At 35.9% G+C, this 19,210-nt stretch overlaps 1 protein-coding gene across 1 annotated transcript; it reads left to right on the plus strand.

The window, feature by feature from the left end:
• Window positions 1–1,247: 1,247 nt before the first annotated feature.
• Window positions 1,248–18,840, plus strand: LOC140784756 (AP-2 complex subunit alpha-2-like). Its single transcript, XM_073132296.1, has 27 exons — window positions 1,248–1,827; window positions 3,927–4,058; window positions 4,497–4,622; window positions 5,548–5,610; window positions 5,692–5,789; window positions 5,881–6,088; window positions 6,994–7,065; window positions 7,136–7,228; window positions 7,686–7,787; window positions 7,954–8,051; window positions 8,797–8,878; window positions 9,031–9,119; window positions 11,577–11,682; window positions 11,792–11,857; window positions 13,924–14,030; window positions 14,120–14,224; window positions 14,339–14,459; window positions 14,599–14,775; window positions 14,871–15,110; window positions 15,359–15,439; window positions 15,616–15,780; window positions 15,870–15,956; window positions 16,062–16,187; window positions 17,421–17,501; window positions 17,574–17,645; window positions 18,107–18,186; window positions 18,261–18,840. Exons 1-27 carry the CDS (start codon window positions 1,696–1,698, stop codon window positions 18,400–18,402), a joined length of 3,051 nt encoding a protein of 1,016 aa, XP_072988397.1. The 5' UTR covers window positions 1,248–1,695; the 3' UTR covers window positions 18,403–18,840.
• Window positions 18,841–19,210: the final 370 nt, after the last annotated feature.

Here is a 19,210-nt window from a genome sequence, read left to right on the forward strand (position 1 = left end):
CTTATAATGTATGAGTATATTCGGATTGAATCCCACCAATTTGGGTCATCAATAATTTCCCACTTCTCTCTATAAAAAGTTAAAAAAAATTTACACATCCGTATCTCCAAACAAGCTAAAGAACAGTATAAGCAATTAGTCTAAATTGATAAGATTCTTCTTTCTTCCATAAACTTGAGTTATGTTTTTATTTTTATTTTTATTTTCTGCACCTTCGATCCTTTTCCAAGATGTAAATTTATATATACATGCATTATTAATCTGATGAGAGATCAGCAAATTGTTAGGAGTTAACTTATAAAAAGTTATACTATTTCTTTCCGGCAAAAGACAGTTTTTTTCCCCTCTTACTTCTATTAAAAATTGAAATGGAGGGTTGAGATACAACAAATGAGCCCAGTTTAGGCCTTATATATATATATATATATATGTGTAAACAGCCCTACAAATATTGGAGTTAAGCCCCATCCTCACCCTATGCCATAATTATACTTAAGTATAAATCCAGACATCTTTGATGTTGAGGAACCAGTTACCCCAACCAAAATCATCTTTGGACAGATTGTTAATCTAAGACCAACAACACTGTAACTAAGACGAACTAAAAGAGGATTCTCATAAACCAGAGGGCCAATGAGAGGAGTTTGTCTTAATGGTCTAGTTAGATCAATTGAACACAAACTCCAACAAAGTGACCATAAGATTGGGCAAGGATATACTCTATCTATCTTCGGAGGTCGTCTAAAATCCAAGGCAATCTCTAAGAGGAGGTCTGCAGACCAGCATAATAGTCCCATGAGCCAAACCCAGACTGGGGTAGATAGAATCTTCTCGGAGAGCGACTGAAAGTTAGGACACCAGGCAATAGGATATAATACCATGCCTCCAAAAGGTCCAATGACCTCCAATATGAATGCCAACAAAAACTTAAAAGTAGAAAAGTCATCAACTACGTTTATCGCTTGCAGGATACTGACGAGCAGCTTTTATCTCCTCGTCATCTCTTGAATAAGATAGGCTAGTGGGGGCGGTTGACTAAGAAACTTAATTATAAGGCTAAAATGTCACTCAAAATGGCTCGTTAACTCTTTCTAGGTCCACACTCCACGGTGACTTTAGACAGGGAAACATCTTGAATATTTTAAAGAATCAAGACATAAAGAGTAGATTACCATTAGGACACCTTAATGGTAGCATCAACCCAATTTACTTCGCTGAGACGCTGTGGATCAGTTGGGTCAGAAGGAACTAAGACCGGGGAGAGAGGGAGCCAGCTCCAGCCTCCAGGCAGAGGGGAGTGGAGCTCACAAGTCTTCTTTATTTGGTCACGACGTTACAATGCGTTATCTCCTAATTCCCAATTGGCCGAAGCCGACTTTTTAATCCCATAATCCAGCGAAAAGGGCACAAAAAAAGAAAAAAGAAAAAAAAGAAAAAAAGAAAAGGTGTCGAAAAATAGGAGAATTTTCTACGCTATTTTTTCCCAATCCAGCATCAGAAGAGGAGTTGAGCTCCCTGTCGCATCTCCGTCGTCTTTTGGAAGTCTAGGATTTCTAGGGTTTCCAATTCTTGAGAGGTGGATCGCGGATCTCGTGGGGTGGGGCCGTCGGATCCGACGCAGTTCTCGGATCGATCGCGCCGGGGTAGGGGCGGTGGTGATCCGGTCCGCCGCAAAGAGGTGGGTCGGAGGGGGCGATGGCGCTCTCGGGGATGCGAGGGCTCTCCGTCTTCATCAGCGACGTGCGGAATTGCCAGAACAAGGAACAGGAGCGGCTTAGGGTCGATAAGGAGCTCGGAAACATCCGGGCTCGATTCAAGAACGAGAAGGTCAGCTCTCTTTTCCTTTGCTCATTGAGGGCATGGTTGTAGATTGTGCTGTTATGCTCTCAATTAGCTGGATTTGGTGCTGAATATTGAGGCGTATTCTTGTATGATGGGCTTGAATGCATTGTTGTTGACACTGTTCCAATGTCGAAGAAGAACTGCAATGCTAAGCGAGGCTAGCCGGTTATTATTATGTGGCGCTTTAGAAGGACTTCTTGAACTATAGCTCGGGGAATTAAGGATACTGAAGGGGGTACGGAAAATTTTTGTTAAAACTAGTCTACGATTATACTTTGCCTAATTCCATGAATCCACATCTACCATCCGGTCGTAGTTGAAAGAATAAGACTGCTAGTTAGTTAGCAGCTATTAAGGTTGTTTTGATTATTGTTTTCTCAGTGGTAGAAATTAGCCTCCCAGTACCTTGGTGGTAAGGTCATTATCAATGTCGGTATAAGCATTGGTTTATTAAGTTGTTGAAAGAATGGGAGTTGTGATGTACTGGGCATAACCACAGACACTACGCCAACGGAATGCAGAATTTAAATGAAAGTAGCGTGTCAGTTATAAACTTTTAATGTATCAATATAAACTTTAGTATGTCGTCAATAAATTACTCTTCTTCCCATTTTTTTTTTTCTCTTCGAAAAATTTCTCTCTTTCTTTCCATTTATTATGTATTCTTGGATATTCCCATTTGGTAAATGAAAATTATTCTCCAACATTTAACAGACACCGAATTGGCGATGTGGTGCATCAGCTCATACAGTCTAGGGGTGTAAATGAGCTGAACTTGAGCGGGTTGGCCCCAACTTAGTTCGATAGCATTTTTTCTGAGCTCGATTTACTCAAGCAAGAAATGAGCTAGATAAGGCTGGCTCGGCTTGGTAACTCGATAATGGTTTTCATGGGCATGGACATAGATTAAAAAAATACTCAACCAAGATGATCTCCATTTTCTCTGTTAGTAATGAAGTTCATCTAAAGATGCAATTGACTTTTTATAGAAATTTTCTCACAAATGGCCGAAGACACCAAATCCAATATTTTCTCGATCAATCTGATACATTCTTGATCAATCAGATACATTTTTGAGGGGAGAGGAAGAAGTCTATATTTGTAGAAGAACAAGAGAAATTTTAACATTCATGAGATCTTGAGGAACCAGAAAAAAATTATAAAATTGTAGAAGAACTAGAGAAAATTATATCATCATCTAGTTAGCAGACTAAATCAGCACAAAAGATCAATAAATAGTAAATTTTATTATTACATAAATATTCCATGCCATAGTTGGGAAAATTCTAGTTGGTTGCTGTGTGTTGCACGGTAGCTGATCGTGCGGCTACTTAGCACCGTGCCCTTCTCAGTAACGCACAAACGAAGTGGTGGTGGAATCTTGTCATCTTCCTCCCTCCTCTTTCTTTGCTCCCAATTAGATTTTTCTTCATAGGTGCTCTGGGGGGTGGGGGTGGGTGTTGTGTGTGTTTGAAGACTTGAGGTGTCAGAAAGAAGAAGGCTGGTGGAGGCGAAAGGAAGAAGAGTGTGGTTGGTGGAGGCAAGAGGAAGGAGAAGAAGGTCGGTGGACGATTTGGGCAAGATGGGTTTGGGTGATCTAGGGGTTTTAGAGAGCATATAAGTATTTCTTAGATCCAATGGTTTTAATAACTCCAATTATTCTATATATATATATATATCCAATCGAACTCGAGTTGATCTCAAGTTGAGCTCTAAATGAGCCGAGCTGGGTGGCTCGCAAGCCGCTGAGCTTTCTTGATAAGCCTACAGTCTGCACGTGCACGTTTTAACTTTATTTGGTGAAGGATATGAAGTCTGTCTGACCACTTGCATACTGTTGCCCTCTTATATGATGCCGCCTCCATCCTCTGGTTGACAATACAAGAATTAGAGTAGGCATTCCTTTTTTTTAAAAAATCTTGGAACTTCAAGTGCAAAGATAATGGTTAAAATTTCCTAGTAATGATAGTTAGTTTTAATATCGATAAATAAAATTCCTTCTTTTCCGTCAGATATACATTCAGTGAAGTAGTGAAATCAATTTTACTGACAAGATATTGACAATCTGGTGTTTTCTTTGACAGGGCTTATCACATTATGAGAAAAAGAAATATGTGTGGAAAATGCTTTACATTTTTATGCTGGGGTATGATGTTGATTTTGGTCATACGGAGACCGTCTCTTTGATATCTGCACCAAAGTATCCTGAGAAACAGGTGATATATCCTTTGATATGAAGTTGCATTCCTTATTTCATTCTTACAATTCATAGAGGCAATTTTTCTTTTTGGCATGAACTTGATCAATCAAATTGGAAAATGCACATAGAAATTCACATAGTCCTGTGACAAATGGATATGAAGTATGAATCAGACGTGAATATACATATACTTACATATATATTATATGCATATACATTAATACATGAAGATATATGGTAGGGTTGAAGATGGGAGGGGTACAATAATAACAGTTACAAATTCACATGTTGAGAAGAATCTTTTGTTTTGCTTGTCAAACAATATGTTATCTGTGACAGAATAATTAATTAACTTTATGGAGAAAATAATATAGTTTGCATCGTATGTTCATTTGAATATTATATATTCGTTGCCTTATATGTCGCCTTACTCATTATCAAAATGATTCTGCAGGTTGGGTACATAGTGACATCTTGCTTACTTAATGAGAATAACGACTTCCTAAGGATGGTTATAAACACTGTGCGTAATGATATTATTGGGCGAAATGAAACCTTCCAGTGCTTGGCCTTGACAATGGTATGCCATTTTTTCTTCAGTGAACTGACAATAACTTTCAGGAGGAACACCAATATCAGAACTTGAGGTTCTTTATTCTAAATATGTCAATCAAACTTTGCTATCTGACAAATCCAATAATATTTTTATTGGGTTGGTGGTTTTATGAGTCTGCATACTTCATTTTTTCTGGTTTTATATGAAAAATTATTTTCGGATTCTGAAGCAACATTATCCTCATGAAACCAGGCACGATGACATCCCACTACATGTGCATTCCATCACGTAACAGAGATGTGCATCTAGATGTTTATATATAATTTTTAAGTGTTAGTTTAGTTGTATATTCTATTCACATGACCTGCGAAGTGGTGATGCTACTTCGAGGTTGACCAGAAGAAAGGAGAATTGGAGATACCTATTAATTAGCTATATCCACTCTTTATTGTTAATCAATTAATCAGTCATTTTGGATCCTACGATTGCGATTGATTTAAGCCTGTCTGAGCAATATCTAAACTTGACCTACTGAGCTGAGCTAGCTTCTGTCCATGCTCAGTTTTGATTGCTTACTGATTGATCAAGCCTTCAACAAGCTGAGTGAACTCTACTCCCCCCCTCCCATGGCAACTCCCTCAAATATCTTTCACTACCTTATTCCTCAACATATCATATGTTAGTCTTTGAAGAGGAGATGAAGACGGAATGACTAAAGTTCACCTAACATAGTTTTTCTAAATGATGGGAAGTATAAAATACAAGGCTCAGCTGATACTATTTTAAGCTATAAAACAAACCATATCTTTATTAAAGATGAACTTTACTAGTCTCTAATAAACATGCGTTGTTTGTTAAACAGCAACTAATACAAGGGCAACCTTCTATTGGCTATTTATGCCCTCAATCTATACCTTCCTTTATGTATTACTTCTCTTGTTCTTTACAGGTAGGAAATATTGGTGGGAAGGATTTTTCTGAATCATTGGCTCCTGATGTCCAGAAATTACTTGTAAGAATATCTAAGTTTCTCATCTCCTATTTGCTACTATATGAACAGTACTGGTAGTTGATAGCGCCGATACTATATTAGATTTCCAGTAGCTGCAGGCCTTTAGTCAGAAAAAAGGCCGCGTTATGTCTTCTACGCCTCTATAGAAAGAATCCTGACGTTGTCAATGTTGATGGCTGGTAAGTATTGTACTCGTGCACACTTTATATAAGCATAATAAACTACGTATTGCTAGTTATCTTTGATGTTTTCTGTTATTTCTGTTATCAGGTCTGATCGTATGACACAACTTCTAGATGAACGCGACTTCGGAGTATTGACATCTGTCATGAGCCTTTTTGTTTCTTTAGTATCAAACAACGTTGAAGCATATTGGAATTGTCTTCCAAAATGTGTTAAAATTTTAGAGAGGTTGGCTAGAAACCAAGATGTTCCACAAGAATACACTTACTATGGAATTCCATCTCCCTGGCTTCAGGTTAAGGGCAATTATCTTATTTGTGCTACATGTATTTTGAAAGAGTATGATTGGCTTGTCTTCTTTCTTTGTCTGTCTTTATATGTTTTTGTCATTGCACAGTCCGTATCACCATAATTCAATTTGATAGAACTCTATTCTCTGAGCTTCATCATCTTTGCAATTTTATCATCATTATTTCATATGCAGTCATACTAATACACTATCTCTGTGAATATTAGTCATGCCCAATTTTTGGGCATGACTAATATTGCATAACAGGATTTGTGATTTGATTGTTTTCCATCTCATTTATGAATGGTGATACATCAGTAAGCTTCGTTAGGAATTTCAATAGATTGCGTATCACGATTTGTCATACATCTTCTTCCTAGTATTGCTCTGAATGAGCTGGATGTTAACCAATCCAAGTGATTTATTTGGTACTGAATTCAGGCTGTTCTATTAGCCAACTGATTTTTTTTCATGCAAACACGAAAAGATACTCTTGGATACAACAAGTGGGATGCTAAGCGTTAAGATTATACATGGCAACTGAATTTTGCAAGATGAATGGTATATCATATCTGTAATGGATTTTTATCAGTTATGTGAATAGAGAAGCCAGGTTAATTTAAGGATTAGATTGGTAATGTGACTTCTGATGGAAATAATCATATCCACTTCTGGTGGATTTTCTTTTGCCTATATTTAGCTACTAAAGCAATATAAATTATGGATATCCTCTTATGATTATTTGCTACAACATTTTCCTTCTTGTTTTTCTCTTGCGTTTACTAGGTTGTTGGAAAGATAAACAAATTCTTTTTCCCTGCCAATTGTCTCAGTGGTCTGCATAAAGCAATGCCCAATAGTATACAGCACGAATTCTATTAAGCATTAAATAAAACTTTTACTTCTTTCAGGTTAAGACAATGCGGGCTCTTCAATATTTTCCAACTATTGAAGATCCAAATACAAAAAGGGCTCTGTTTGAGGTAGGGTTTAGCTTGTTAGACTCATGATAAATCAGTTCAAGATTCTTGATTAATCATTTTGGTTGTGTAGGTTCTGCAGCGTATTTTAATGGGTACAGATGTAGTTAAAAATGTCAACAAAAGTAATGCATCTCATGCTGTTCTGTTTGAGGCCCTTGCTCTGGTAAGATTTCTGATTAGGTTGCAAGCATAAAATATGCAGTTTTTGATTTCATGTTCCTCAGGCTTAACATGAAGATTAAACTTGATTATAGTTTTGTGCAACATAATGGAACTAGTTATTGAGAAGTTTAACTTATTTTCCTGCAGGGATTTCCTGTTCCCGCTGCGTGATTGCTATTTATGAGCATGCAACTGTTAGATCCTTCTTGTTTAAAACTAAGCTATTGCATCTGCTCTTAGTCAATTATCTAATAATACAAGGCTAGTTCCAATGCAAAACTGTCTGAGGTTGAACCTGCTGCTGCTGACTTGGCTTGAACTGATGTCCATGTTTGCTTGGAGGCATGCAATGAATTGATTAACATAATAAATTTCACATGCATTCAGCATAGGCATATGAAAATTTACTACTAATAAAATTGAAATGTATGTGAACTTTCCTCTGAACTTGATTACAGGTTATGCATCTTGATGCTGAAAAGGAGATGATGTCTCAGTGTGTAGCTTTACTTGGGAAATTTATTGCAGCCCGAGAACCAAACATTCGTTATCTTGGCCTGGTAAGATTTCTCATTTGCATTATAATAGCAAGTTAATGTATCTTTGGCATTTCTTATCCTTATATTGGTTGAGGTGCATGGCCATACGAGTTCTTGTGTAGACAGAGCTTGTCAATCATAGCATAAATGGAAGTGTTATTCTTACATTAATGTGCAATTGGTACAGGAGAACATGACCAGGATGTTGTTGGTCACAGATGTGCAGGATATTATCAAAAGACATCAAGCTCAGATTGTTACGTCCTTAAAAGACCCTGATATCAGGTTTGCTTTTTAGGTTTTCACAGTGCATTTGCTTGTTGAAATTCTGGGAACATCTATTTTATATTTTTATTACATTACGTTATTATACCAGAAGAATTCCTAGTTATTTTGTGAGGTTGATCTCATTGCAAATACTGTCTTGTGCTAGCAAAGATGTCTTTGGTAGCATTATATAGTTTGCTAATTTCTTTTTGTTGATGATGAATTGCAGTGACATTTATTCTGCATATTCTTATTTATGGAGAAATGTCAGATCTTGTCCTATTACAGTAATGCTCACTTCTATTATGACTTATGAGATGGCACAATTAACACTACAAGTTAAAGTGGATATAGCTATATTTTAAAGTCATGGGAATGCTTCTCCATTTGTGTCCTATTGTTCTGCTTTACATTTCTTTCTGCAGGTCTCAATCAAGTAATTTTCTCAAAACAGTTAACTCATTCTATACCTAGCTGTTTTATGGTTGGATGCAAATAAAATATAAATTCTGTGATGTCAATTGATGCAGAAAACATTTGCCAAAAAAGTAACTCACAAGATGAAACCATTAAAGAATAAAACAGTCCATATTTAATCTGAAAAAAATCTGAAAACTATGTTTAATGAAAACTTTTCTAGACCAACTAGTAGATTGAAGAATTGATGAAATTTGACCCAAGGGAAGGTCTAAGGTGTGTGCTCTTATGGTTGATATTGTATTCCAGTCTAAGTTGTGTTCCTCTTATGGTTATAATCTTGCAGTATAAGAAGACGTGCTCTTGATCTGCTTTATGGAATGTGTGACGTGACAAATGCTAAGGATATAGTCGAAGAGTTATTGCAGGTAATATTGAATCTTGTGCTGTATGTACCTTTAATTTCTAGATTAAGTGCTCAGGCACATTGCACAAATTATGTGATAAGAATATCACCATCATGTTGCAAGAGTTTCTTCCTTTATGATAGTCCGGCCATCATCTTTTTTATTTATGTTAGTATCTTAGTACGGCGGAGTTTGCGATGCGTGAAGAATTGGCGCTGAAGTCTGCAATTCTAGCAGAAAAATTTGCTCCAGATCTCTCATGGTACATATTCCAACTTCCGTCATGACCATTCTGGAAATTAGTTCAACTCAACATTTGTTATTTCTTTTTGTTCTTCTACCTACTGACACATACTATACAACTTCATATGGAGTTTCAAAACATATCTGCATGGGTTGGTTCCAGCTGGATTTTGCTCCATGTTATGCTGCTAAGCAGATAGGAAAATGGTGTAATGCCTCCTCTAGTAGCCTGAGTAGAGAGTTTATTCAAATTGTGACTATTCCATGTGCAATTCAGAAATATCCTTGTCCTATCATTTGGTGGTATTTGTATATTTTAGACTAAAACCTTCACATCTGTGATGCCCTGTGTTAATTGTCAAGAGTAGAGTGGATTTAACCATGCCTAGTGCTTTGTTTAGTGAAGTGAGATAAAATAACAATAGATCAATTTTTTAAATTTGAAAGATTGAAGGATCTTCCCTGGCATCACCTCTAACAATAGCTAAGTCAAAATGATGTCATAAAAGGCAAAACCACTAACTGATTATCTGAGACCCTAGTAGGGTGTAAAGTGTTGGCCATTATTGCTGTTGCAAGTACCGTTGAAGCATTATTGGTTTTCGCATTATGTCATATTAGACATGCATCAATGATGGTTGTGCCGTGCCACCATCGGCACGAGGCGTGCCATTGACACGCATTTATAATATTTTTAATAAAATTTTTAGGATATTTAGAGATGTTTTGGGGTCTTTGGTATGTCAAATTTTAATTTTTTGTTTAAATATATGTATTAAAATTTAAAACTTACATTACAATATTTTATCTTTAAATTATTTTTGTAAATAATATATTTTATTAAAAATAAAATAACAATTGAATATAAATATTATTCAACACATAATATGATTGAATATATTCATTAAAACTAATATTAATGATTAAACACTCCATAATATGATGGAATACTCTATAATATAATTGAACATTCTATGTTTGTTAAATGATGATTATGGAAATTAAAGAATGACAAATCACAAAAATTAATTGATGATGATTGATGAAAATAAGAAAAAGTTAAAAAAAGATTCCACATGTCATATCATGTTTATTAAGAAAATTAGTAAAGTTGATTTGTTAAAGATTGATGGAAATAGGAAAATTTTTAAAAAATGCCTCTATATTGGCACATGACCAGCATGGATCGGCATGGCACGCCCCCGTGCCGGTCGGCATGGCCATCCATGACATGCATAACAGTCATTATGCCTTAAAACTTCAAAGTATACTTCTATAACGAGTGCAACAGAGTTTTGACTATGACTTTTCCTTTTTCATTATTCACTTGAAATGTTATATTTGCTTCATGTTTAGATTTTCATGGAACTCAAATGGCACATTTCCTATTTTACATATCATTAGTATAATTGTAGAAAAAGTAATAGAAACAATATTCACTTATGTTAGAGTGGTATTATTAGGGAGAGTAAAGTGTCCATGTTAAAGTTGTTTTTCCCCCCTCCAATGAAGCAATAGAATACCGAGGCCAAGGATGATTGTGTTGGCCGGCATGTCCCATACTTATGAAATATCAACACCCGGCATGGGCTATATGGACCCGTGCCTGTCGATACGTGTGTGCGCGAACCAACATGGTGGCATGGGTTGGGTGTTACTGAAAATCCAATAACCCATTATGTGTTAGTTTTTGGAAGACAATTTACTTTAAAAAAATGGAAGTGAGAAAGTGAAAGAGAGGAGATTAAGGACGGAATCAAGATTTCTTCGTAAAATTGCATAAGAAGTTAATTTTTTCTTTCATTCTCTTAAGATTTTCTTTTTAGTTTTTTAAATTTCCATTTTAAAACCTAATCGGGGGTGTACAAACTTTTGCTAGATCTATCATTTATAAGAGTCTTTCTACATAGATTTATGATTTTGGTGTTAGATCCATGAAAAGTACTCTTTATACTATAGGAATTCAAAGAAAATTTTGAATTTCTCCAAAATTCAAGATTTCTTCCTCAAATCCCATCAAAAGGTATTTTTTTCATTCCCTTAAGTTTCTTTATTTTTATTTTTTTTATTTTTTACACTTAAACTAATATGGAATGTATACATGATAGATCTAGCTTAATTTTGCTAGATCTATCATTTGTAAGGTTATTTTTACATAGATCTCGCATTTTGATACTAGATTTAAGAAAATTACTCTTTAATATGTAGAAATTAAAGGGACCACATATGGCTATGGTGTGCCTGTGTTGATTATTTTCATGCATATTTGTATAAAGAGTATATGAGACAATAGAATGGGCACAAAACTTTTCTTACTAAGGGTTCGTGAGTTTTTTATAATTTACATTTTCTTCATATCATTTTGCACACAGCTGAATAAGCAATTTGGTCTGCACCTTTCCTCCTTTTCTTTACTATATGAATTGTATGGATCATTTATTCAGATTTCTAATTAATAATCCTTATTTTGTTGTAGGTACGTCGATGTCATTCTCCAGCTTATAGATAAAGCAGGAGATTTTGTTAGTGATGACATATGGTACCGTGTGGTTCAATTTGTTACCAACAATGAAGATTTGCAGGTGGCTTAAGTGATTTGTGCTGAATCTAAGATTTCTGAAGTTATGATATTTTAGCTTTGTCTTTTAGTGTTTTTCCTGTTTGGAATCTGACTCATGTAAGTTGTATCAGACATACGCCGCAGCAAAGGCTAGAGAGTACCTCGACAAGCCTGCTTTACATGAGACAATGGTCAAGGTACTTGGGTCTTGACCTCGTTTTCTTCCTAACAAATTTGACCTTTATAAACTGAATAGAACTTTGTCACAGTATATGAACATGCTTTCTCATAGGTTGAACTTTTACTTTAACAAGCAAGTGTATGTTTCTTGTTAATGAACCTTTTAGTATAATAATAAAAAAACCTTCAAAATTTTAATTTTTCTAGATTTTTGGGATTCATTATAGTGCATGCTAAAGAAAGTCTTGTCATGCTTATGTGTGCTTGTGAGGCACCTTAAAGATTGGATGTATATATTCTAGAGATAGAAATATTAGACTTATGAAAGGCCGTGGGTACTTAGGTATTCAAGATTCACTGTTTCACAAACTCTGCATAATTGAACAAATGTAATTATTAATCGATTGCCTTTAAGTGTACAGTTCTATAGAGAGCTATACTGTCAGCACAATCATTCCCAACCACCATCACCCTCTCTCTTTATGTCTGCTACTTCTATGTAGCTAACATTGCCCCTCCAATGCTTCTAGTTCTAGCACACACCCTTTATTATCCTGCTTCCCATAATCTGAAGCCATTATAACCAGAAAAAGAAATAAAGAGACGACAATACTTGTAATACTTTCTGGCACCCAGTGGCCTTTGAAGTCATATATAGTATTTTAAGGAAAAACATCTTTGGTAGTGTCTGATCAGAAGATTCTGCATTAATCTCAATCAACCATAAGTGGCATAACCTAGATTTCCCTTTTTGGAATTAACTTGATACACCTAGTTAGTGTTTTTTCTTATTGCATTAATTATTTATTTTTATTAAAATAAATTTTTGGTAGGTCGCATTTGAACGCATTTGCGAACGCCTGCATCAGTTCGCAAAATCAGAGAACGCAAAAAGTGTGTTCGAACGCGATCGGGCGCGTTCGAACGCTCGCATTAGTTCGCATCCACAGAGAACGTCTTTTGTGCGTTCGAACGCGGTTGACCCCGTTCGAACGCGATCAACGGGAGTCCACTAGAATTAGGGTTAATAATTATTATTTTGACTTATTGGCTAGCCTCTATAAAGATGTGAATGGTAGCCAAAATCATAATGATGAATAAATATTGGTTTCTATTTTTCTCTATCCTCTCTCTAGTCTCTCTACCCTAATCTCCCTTCTCCCTCTTCACTAACTAGCTATCTCTACCGTTGGCAATGTTTTATCTATTTTCTAATCTCCCTCGTCTGTCGAGTCCTCCTTCCTCCTTGGAATCTCGACCACTTCTCCTCCTTTATCTTTATCCCTTAAATTACATCAACCATCCATTCTTATCTCCATTATCATCCATAATCCTAACATCCACTTCACCCGTCACCACCACAATCATCCCACTCTAACATGTTTTCGTCTCAGTTGCAGTTCGAAACTGCGAAGGGCGTAAATATGAAAAACGTAGATCAAGAAGTTATGGATCGATCAAACTTAGTTTCGTAATTTTCTGACTACGGGAGAATATTTGGCGAATATTTTCCCTCGGTTGCGCAGACTGTTTCCTACAATTAATTCAGATCCAAAAGAGATCGTTCCGTAGCCTATCATAACTTTTTTACCTTACTGTTCTTGAGTTAATGAGTTTTTCTATCTCATTAGTAAGTTAAGGCAGAGGCACTTTTTCAAGCAACCATTATGGATGTTTCTGCAGGCTCTAAAGATATTCTCTTAGTAGCTTAGGCGGATGGATGGAGGACTTAATTAATTAATTTTTTTATACTTTCTCTTCTTTTATTGACTTTCTAATTCTTCCACATGTGTTTTTGTTGTTGTTGTTGTTGTGAAAATTATCATAATGGATGCGTTAATTATATGTCTTCTGGATATGTTTATATGATAGCTAGTATTATGATCTCCTATATATGTTCCCCATGCCCGAACAATTAGAGGAACAGACTTCTTAAAGTGTACTTACCCTTTTGTCCCATTTGGCTGATATTTACCTTTTATCTGTCTGTAAGCTGCAATGTGATATTAAAAACTCAAATGCTGGTTAATTTGTAACCTGTGTAACTACAAATTGAACAAATTTAATTTAACTCCTAATCCAGGTCAGTGCTTATCTTCTTGGAGAGTACAGTCACCTTTTGGCCCAAAGACCTGGTTGTAGCCCCAAGGAAATATTTGCCATTATCAATGAGAAGCTTCCTACAGTATCGTAAGATGGACAATTTTCTGTATATTTATTATAATCTGTTTATTTGAGCAGTTTGACCATTTTGATTGACATAAATTTGTTTATTCCAGGACAACTACTGTTGCCATTCTTCTCTCGTCATACGCCAAGATTTTGATGCATACACAGCCCCCTGATCCAGAATTGCAGGATCATATATGGGTGATATTCAGAAAGTAACATTGACTATTTTTTCATCATTTCTTTTTTACTATATTGAGTTTTTTTTTAAATTATAGTTAAGTTCACAAAATTGTTAATTTTGTGACAAACTCGATCGCACATTGCAGGTATGAGACCTTTATTGATGTTGAGATTCAGCAACGAGCAGTTGAATACTTTGCACTGAGTAAGAAAGGTGCTTCTTTGATTGATGTATTGGCTGAAATGCCGAAATACCCAGAACGCAAGGTAAGCATGTGTTTCCCTATACATTTTAGAAAGTTACTATTAGAAAGATGGCATTGTTATTTAGTATAAGTCAAAAAAGGCTATTGGGTAGGATAAAATTTAAATGTGATTCTAATTTTACTTACCCTTTCAAAATTAGTCTGCTTTGCTGAGGAAGGCTGAAGTTGCTGAGGTTGATACAACAGAACAAAGTGCAATAAAACTGCGAAGTCAACAACAGACATCCAATGCCATAGTTATAGCTGATCAACATCCTGTCAGCATGTCTCTACCAGAAAATCAGCTAGGTCTCGTGAAGTTGCCACGTCAAGATACGGTTGGATTCCAAATTTCCTTTCCCTTGAAATTAGGCAGGTGGTTGTTGTTCTTGGTTTAATAGATAGAATTCAGTAAAAGTTGGCAAATATGCAGGAGGCTATTTCTAGAGATCAGGGATCGGCCAAGGAAAATGGGACTGTAGGCACAGTTGAACCAGAGCCTATCACATCAGCAGACATTCTTGGAGATCTTTTGGGCCCCCTTGCTATAGAGGGCCCTTCGGCTGGTGCTGTTCCAGCAGAGCAAAATTTGATCTCAGGATTGGATGCTACTACAACTGCGGCAGGTCCCTTAGCTTTAGCAACTCTTGATGATCAGTCAAGCTCAATCCAGGTATTGTTTCGGTCTATATTGTTCTCCAACATTGTCAATTATGAGATACCTACATCGAGCTTATACTTTAACACGCAGCTTGCAAATTATTCTGCAGTTTCTCTGTTAGTAACACCAGTGGGCACTTGTCACTTTAATACTGCTTTCCATAGATTTACTCATTTTTTTAACCTTATCTTGGTAGGACATGTATACCCCTTTCTCCTTGATTTTACATGCTGCTAAGTAATTCTTTTTTTATTCTGCAGCCAATTGTCAATATTGGTGAAAGATTTCATGCGCTCAGCCTGAAAGATAATGGGGTTCTATATGAAGACCCGCACATTCAGGTTTGTTGCACAACTTCGCATGTTTGGAATAGTTTATATGTGAAGCCAGGTAATGGTAATATTTCTTACTTCACTACTTGTGAAAACGAAAGAATAATGACTTTATTATTCTCCACATGCTTTACGTCTCTTTCTCTGGCTCTTGCTACTATTTCATTTGCCTTTCTTTTATTTAGATTGGACTAAAAGCCGAGTGGCGAGCCCATCATGGGCGTCTTGTTCTTTTCTTGGGAAACAAGAATACTTCACCTCTTGATTCAGTGCGAGCACTGATATTACCTCCTACCCACTTAAAGATGGAACTCTCATTGGTGCCTGATACTATTCCTCCTAGAGCACAGGTGGGCAACAGCATGATACATTGGTTTCATGTATTTTCTTTTAAGAAATATTTTTATTTGATTTACCTTTTCTGTTTGACATATTCTAGGTGCAATGCCCACTTGAAGTGGTGAATCATCGAGCAAGCAGAGATATTGCTGTTCTTGATTTCTCCTATAAATTTGGAACTGCAGTGGTCCTAACCCTTACTTTATTTTGTGTCTCTTGTTCTTTAATAAATCCAAGAATATGAATTTATCCCCCATAAAAAATAGTCTGAAAAATGTTCTCTCTTACACAGGTTAATGTCAAACTTCGGCTCCCAGCTGTCTTGAATAAGTTTTTGCTGCCTATATCAGTATCGGCTGAAGAGTTTTTTCCCCAGTGGAAATCACTATCTGGACCACCTTTGAAGCTTCAAGAAGTTGTAAGATTTTGCTTCCCAATTTACTTTCCATAGCAAGAAATGCTCAGAAAGATGCACAAAGTTGACTTGGAATCGAATCAGCAGATGAATGATTTATTGCTGTTAGATTGCTATCAGATATTTTGAATGGAAGATGTAGGTACTGTTGATATAAACATACTCGGCAGATTAAGGTTGCTGATAATAAAGAAAATCTTCTGACAGTCAGTGAACTGTTCAAAAGAACAAGCTGAGAAGAATTAACAAAGAAAACTACACTAAAACTGTACACAAAAAGAAAAAAGAAAAAATTAGATACGCAGAATATTGCTTTTATCCAGCGATTGGTTATTCCAACCCATCCCCTTCACTTATGGGCTTGAGACATTTAATATACTCATAGACCCAAAAAGTGTACTTGAATAGTTGAATTTAAATGGGTGGAGACTTATAATTTCACAATAGATAGACCTAGCAGGATTCAAAACTCAGGATCTCTGATCTGGTATCACGAAAATTCCCTAACTGAGAACGGTAATTTTTATATTTTCGCTAATACGATTTCGCACTTTTGAAGCCCTCAGAATTGGTATTAACAATGCAAATTGTTGCTAATTTGCTTAGTGATTTTCCCTTTATTTCCCCTTGATCATATATGCTTAGAAGATGTATTGTGCTTAATACAATATTCTCTTAGAAAAAACCTATTAAAAAATGAAAGGCTAAATAAGGCTATATATATTTTTCCTTTCTAAACCCACCATAGGCTGGAGCCTCATGCACTGGGACACCCCTTTTTGAAACGAACAAGGATCTTATTTGTATAAGTGAATTGTCCCATGGAAATGTCCTTTTAGAAACATAGTTCATAGTTGTCTTTTCAGTTCAAATATTACATCAAATTTTCAAATGTGATTTCTAGCTATGATCTACTTTTCAGTTTGATTTGACTCTTTCTCCAAGCAATCTATGATGCTTGGGGTCTGATGATAATCCTAGAGAAAGGATGGGCCGATGTGGTGTGCCTACTTCATCTTATAATAATATACATCGGAGGCTCAGAGCCTCTTTGTGAACTATGTACTTCCTTTTCCTTAAAGAAGCTGGATGGCGACAAAAGTTTGTTATGCTTGTTCTGAACTCACTAAAATTGTAGCTTTATGCTTGCTGTGTCCTTTATTTCAGTGAAGCATATGGGAATTGTTAGTACCTTGTTGCAGTATTGCTGTAATGAATCTTTCATGACCATGGCAGGTTCGAGGTGTAAAGCCATTATCTCTTCCTGAAATGACCAATTTGTTTACTAGTCTTCATTTGGCAGTTACCCCAGGACTTGTAAGTTACTATCTATTTATGTATCGACAGCCTTTTTCACGAGATTATTGAACTTTGGTGCCATTTATACAGGATGTCAATCCAAACAATCTGGTTGCAAGCACTACCTTCTATTCAGAGAGCACTCATGCTATGCTTTGCTTGGTAAGAATATGGAATTCATAATTACTCCTTGCATATGCTGGAATTCATGATTCATTTTTTATCATAGGCTACTTTCATCTTTTGAGTTTTTGTAATAACTCAAGTCACTGTGGCTTGTTTTCTAAACTTTTTGTTAGTAATCTTGGTGTATGCAGCATATATATCCATATATAATTAAGCAATGTTTATTCAAAGTTATAATTGGGGCCATTCACTCATTTTAATTAAGCAATGGTTGACTTGGAGATTAATCAACATTCTGCCAGACAGTACTAGGCTTCTCTTTTCTGAACTAAGTCTAGCCCTTACTGGCTTATTTCGTGTTCATTAGAAGCATTCTTTCCTTGAATTTTCGAATTAGAATTCATATTTAACTGTTGTTTTGAACTAGTTGATTTTCTCTTCCATGGTTTTATTTTACATGGCTTATCCTATCTTTGAATTTGCTAATATCATTGTAGATTAGAGTCGAAACAGATCCATCAGACATAACTCAGCTCCGGATAACGGTTGCATCAGGAGATCCATCACTGACGTTCGAGTATGTTGATGTTGATTTCATACTCTTTGGTCTTTAGATGAGAATGGAAATTTATGTAAGCTTTCTTATTATAGGTTAAAGGAATTCATCAAGGAACATTTGGTCAACATTCCCACTGCAGCTGCAGTACCTGTTGTGTCCCCAGTTCAGCCACAATCATCAGTCACACCTGCGGGTTATACTGATCCAGGTGCCATGCTTGCTGGGCTGCTGTAAAATCTCAAGTGGTAGTATTCAAATGTACGCACTAATTTAACTCTGAGAACACCCTTATCCCCACTATTGTTGCATTGGTGAGGATGCATGGATAAGGACTATTGATGCTGAGGGCTGATGGAGCAATGGCATTCTAACTATGGTCAGCACTGTTTCTAACTGGAATTCTTTGTTTTTGTTGGGAAGGTATAATTCTTTAGGGTCATTAGCGCAGGCCTAATGCCATACTGTGTAAGCTTTGTAAATTTTCATTTTCATTTTCATTTTTTTTACATATTCCCCCTTTCTCTGCTGCCATGTTGGTGAATCTGTATTTTTTGAGAATGTATTGGATTTGGTGGCTTTGGCCATTTGTAAAAAAATTTCTTTGATGCCAGTTGCATCTTTTAATGTACTTCATCGTTAACAGAGCAAATAGAAATTGAAGACTTTTAGTGATGCCTTAAGCTTTAAACCTATTGGATCCTGCCCTCACGAGATTTTGTGTCATGTAAGGATGTATACTTCATTGATAATTTCGTCTTAAAACAATCCATAGAGTATTTTCTTTGTCTTTATACAGTATTTTGTATAAAAGGTAGTTTGTAGAATCATTATTGATGTTCAGTTTTGTATGCGTGCAATGGTTTGTTTGAACTCTTTGTTTTTTTCCCCATAATTCTATAGGCATAGATAGTGTGAAAGAATATCTTATGTTCGAACTTGATATTTCTAGTTACTCTTTTCTTTGTTCTTTGTTCTTTGTTCTTTTTTGGTTTGTTTTTGAGAAGAGGTTTATTGTCTAGTTGTATTTAAAAAAATGATGTTA

This window comes from Typha latifolia, chromosome 3, assembly GCF_019914945.1.
Source record: "Typha latifolia isolate L0001 chromosome 3, TyphaL0001v2, whole genome shotgun sequence".
In the NCBI taxonomy this organism is placed as follows: Eukaryota; Viridiplantae; Streptophyta; class Magnoliopsida; order Poales; family Typhaceae; genus Typha; species Typha latifolia.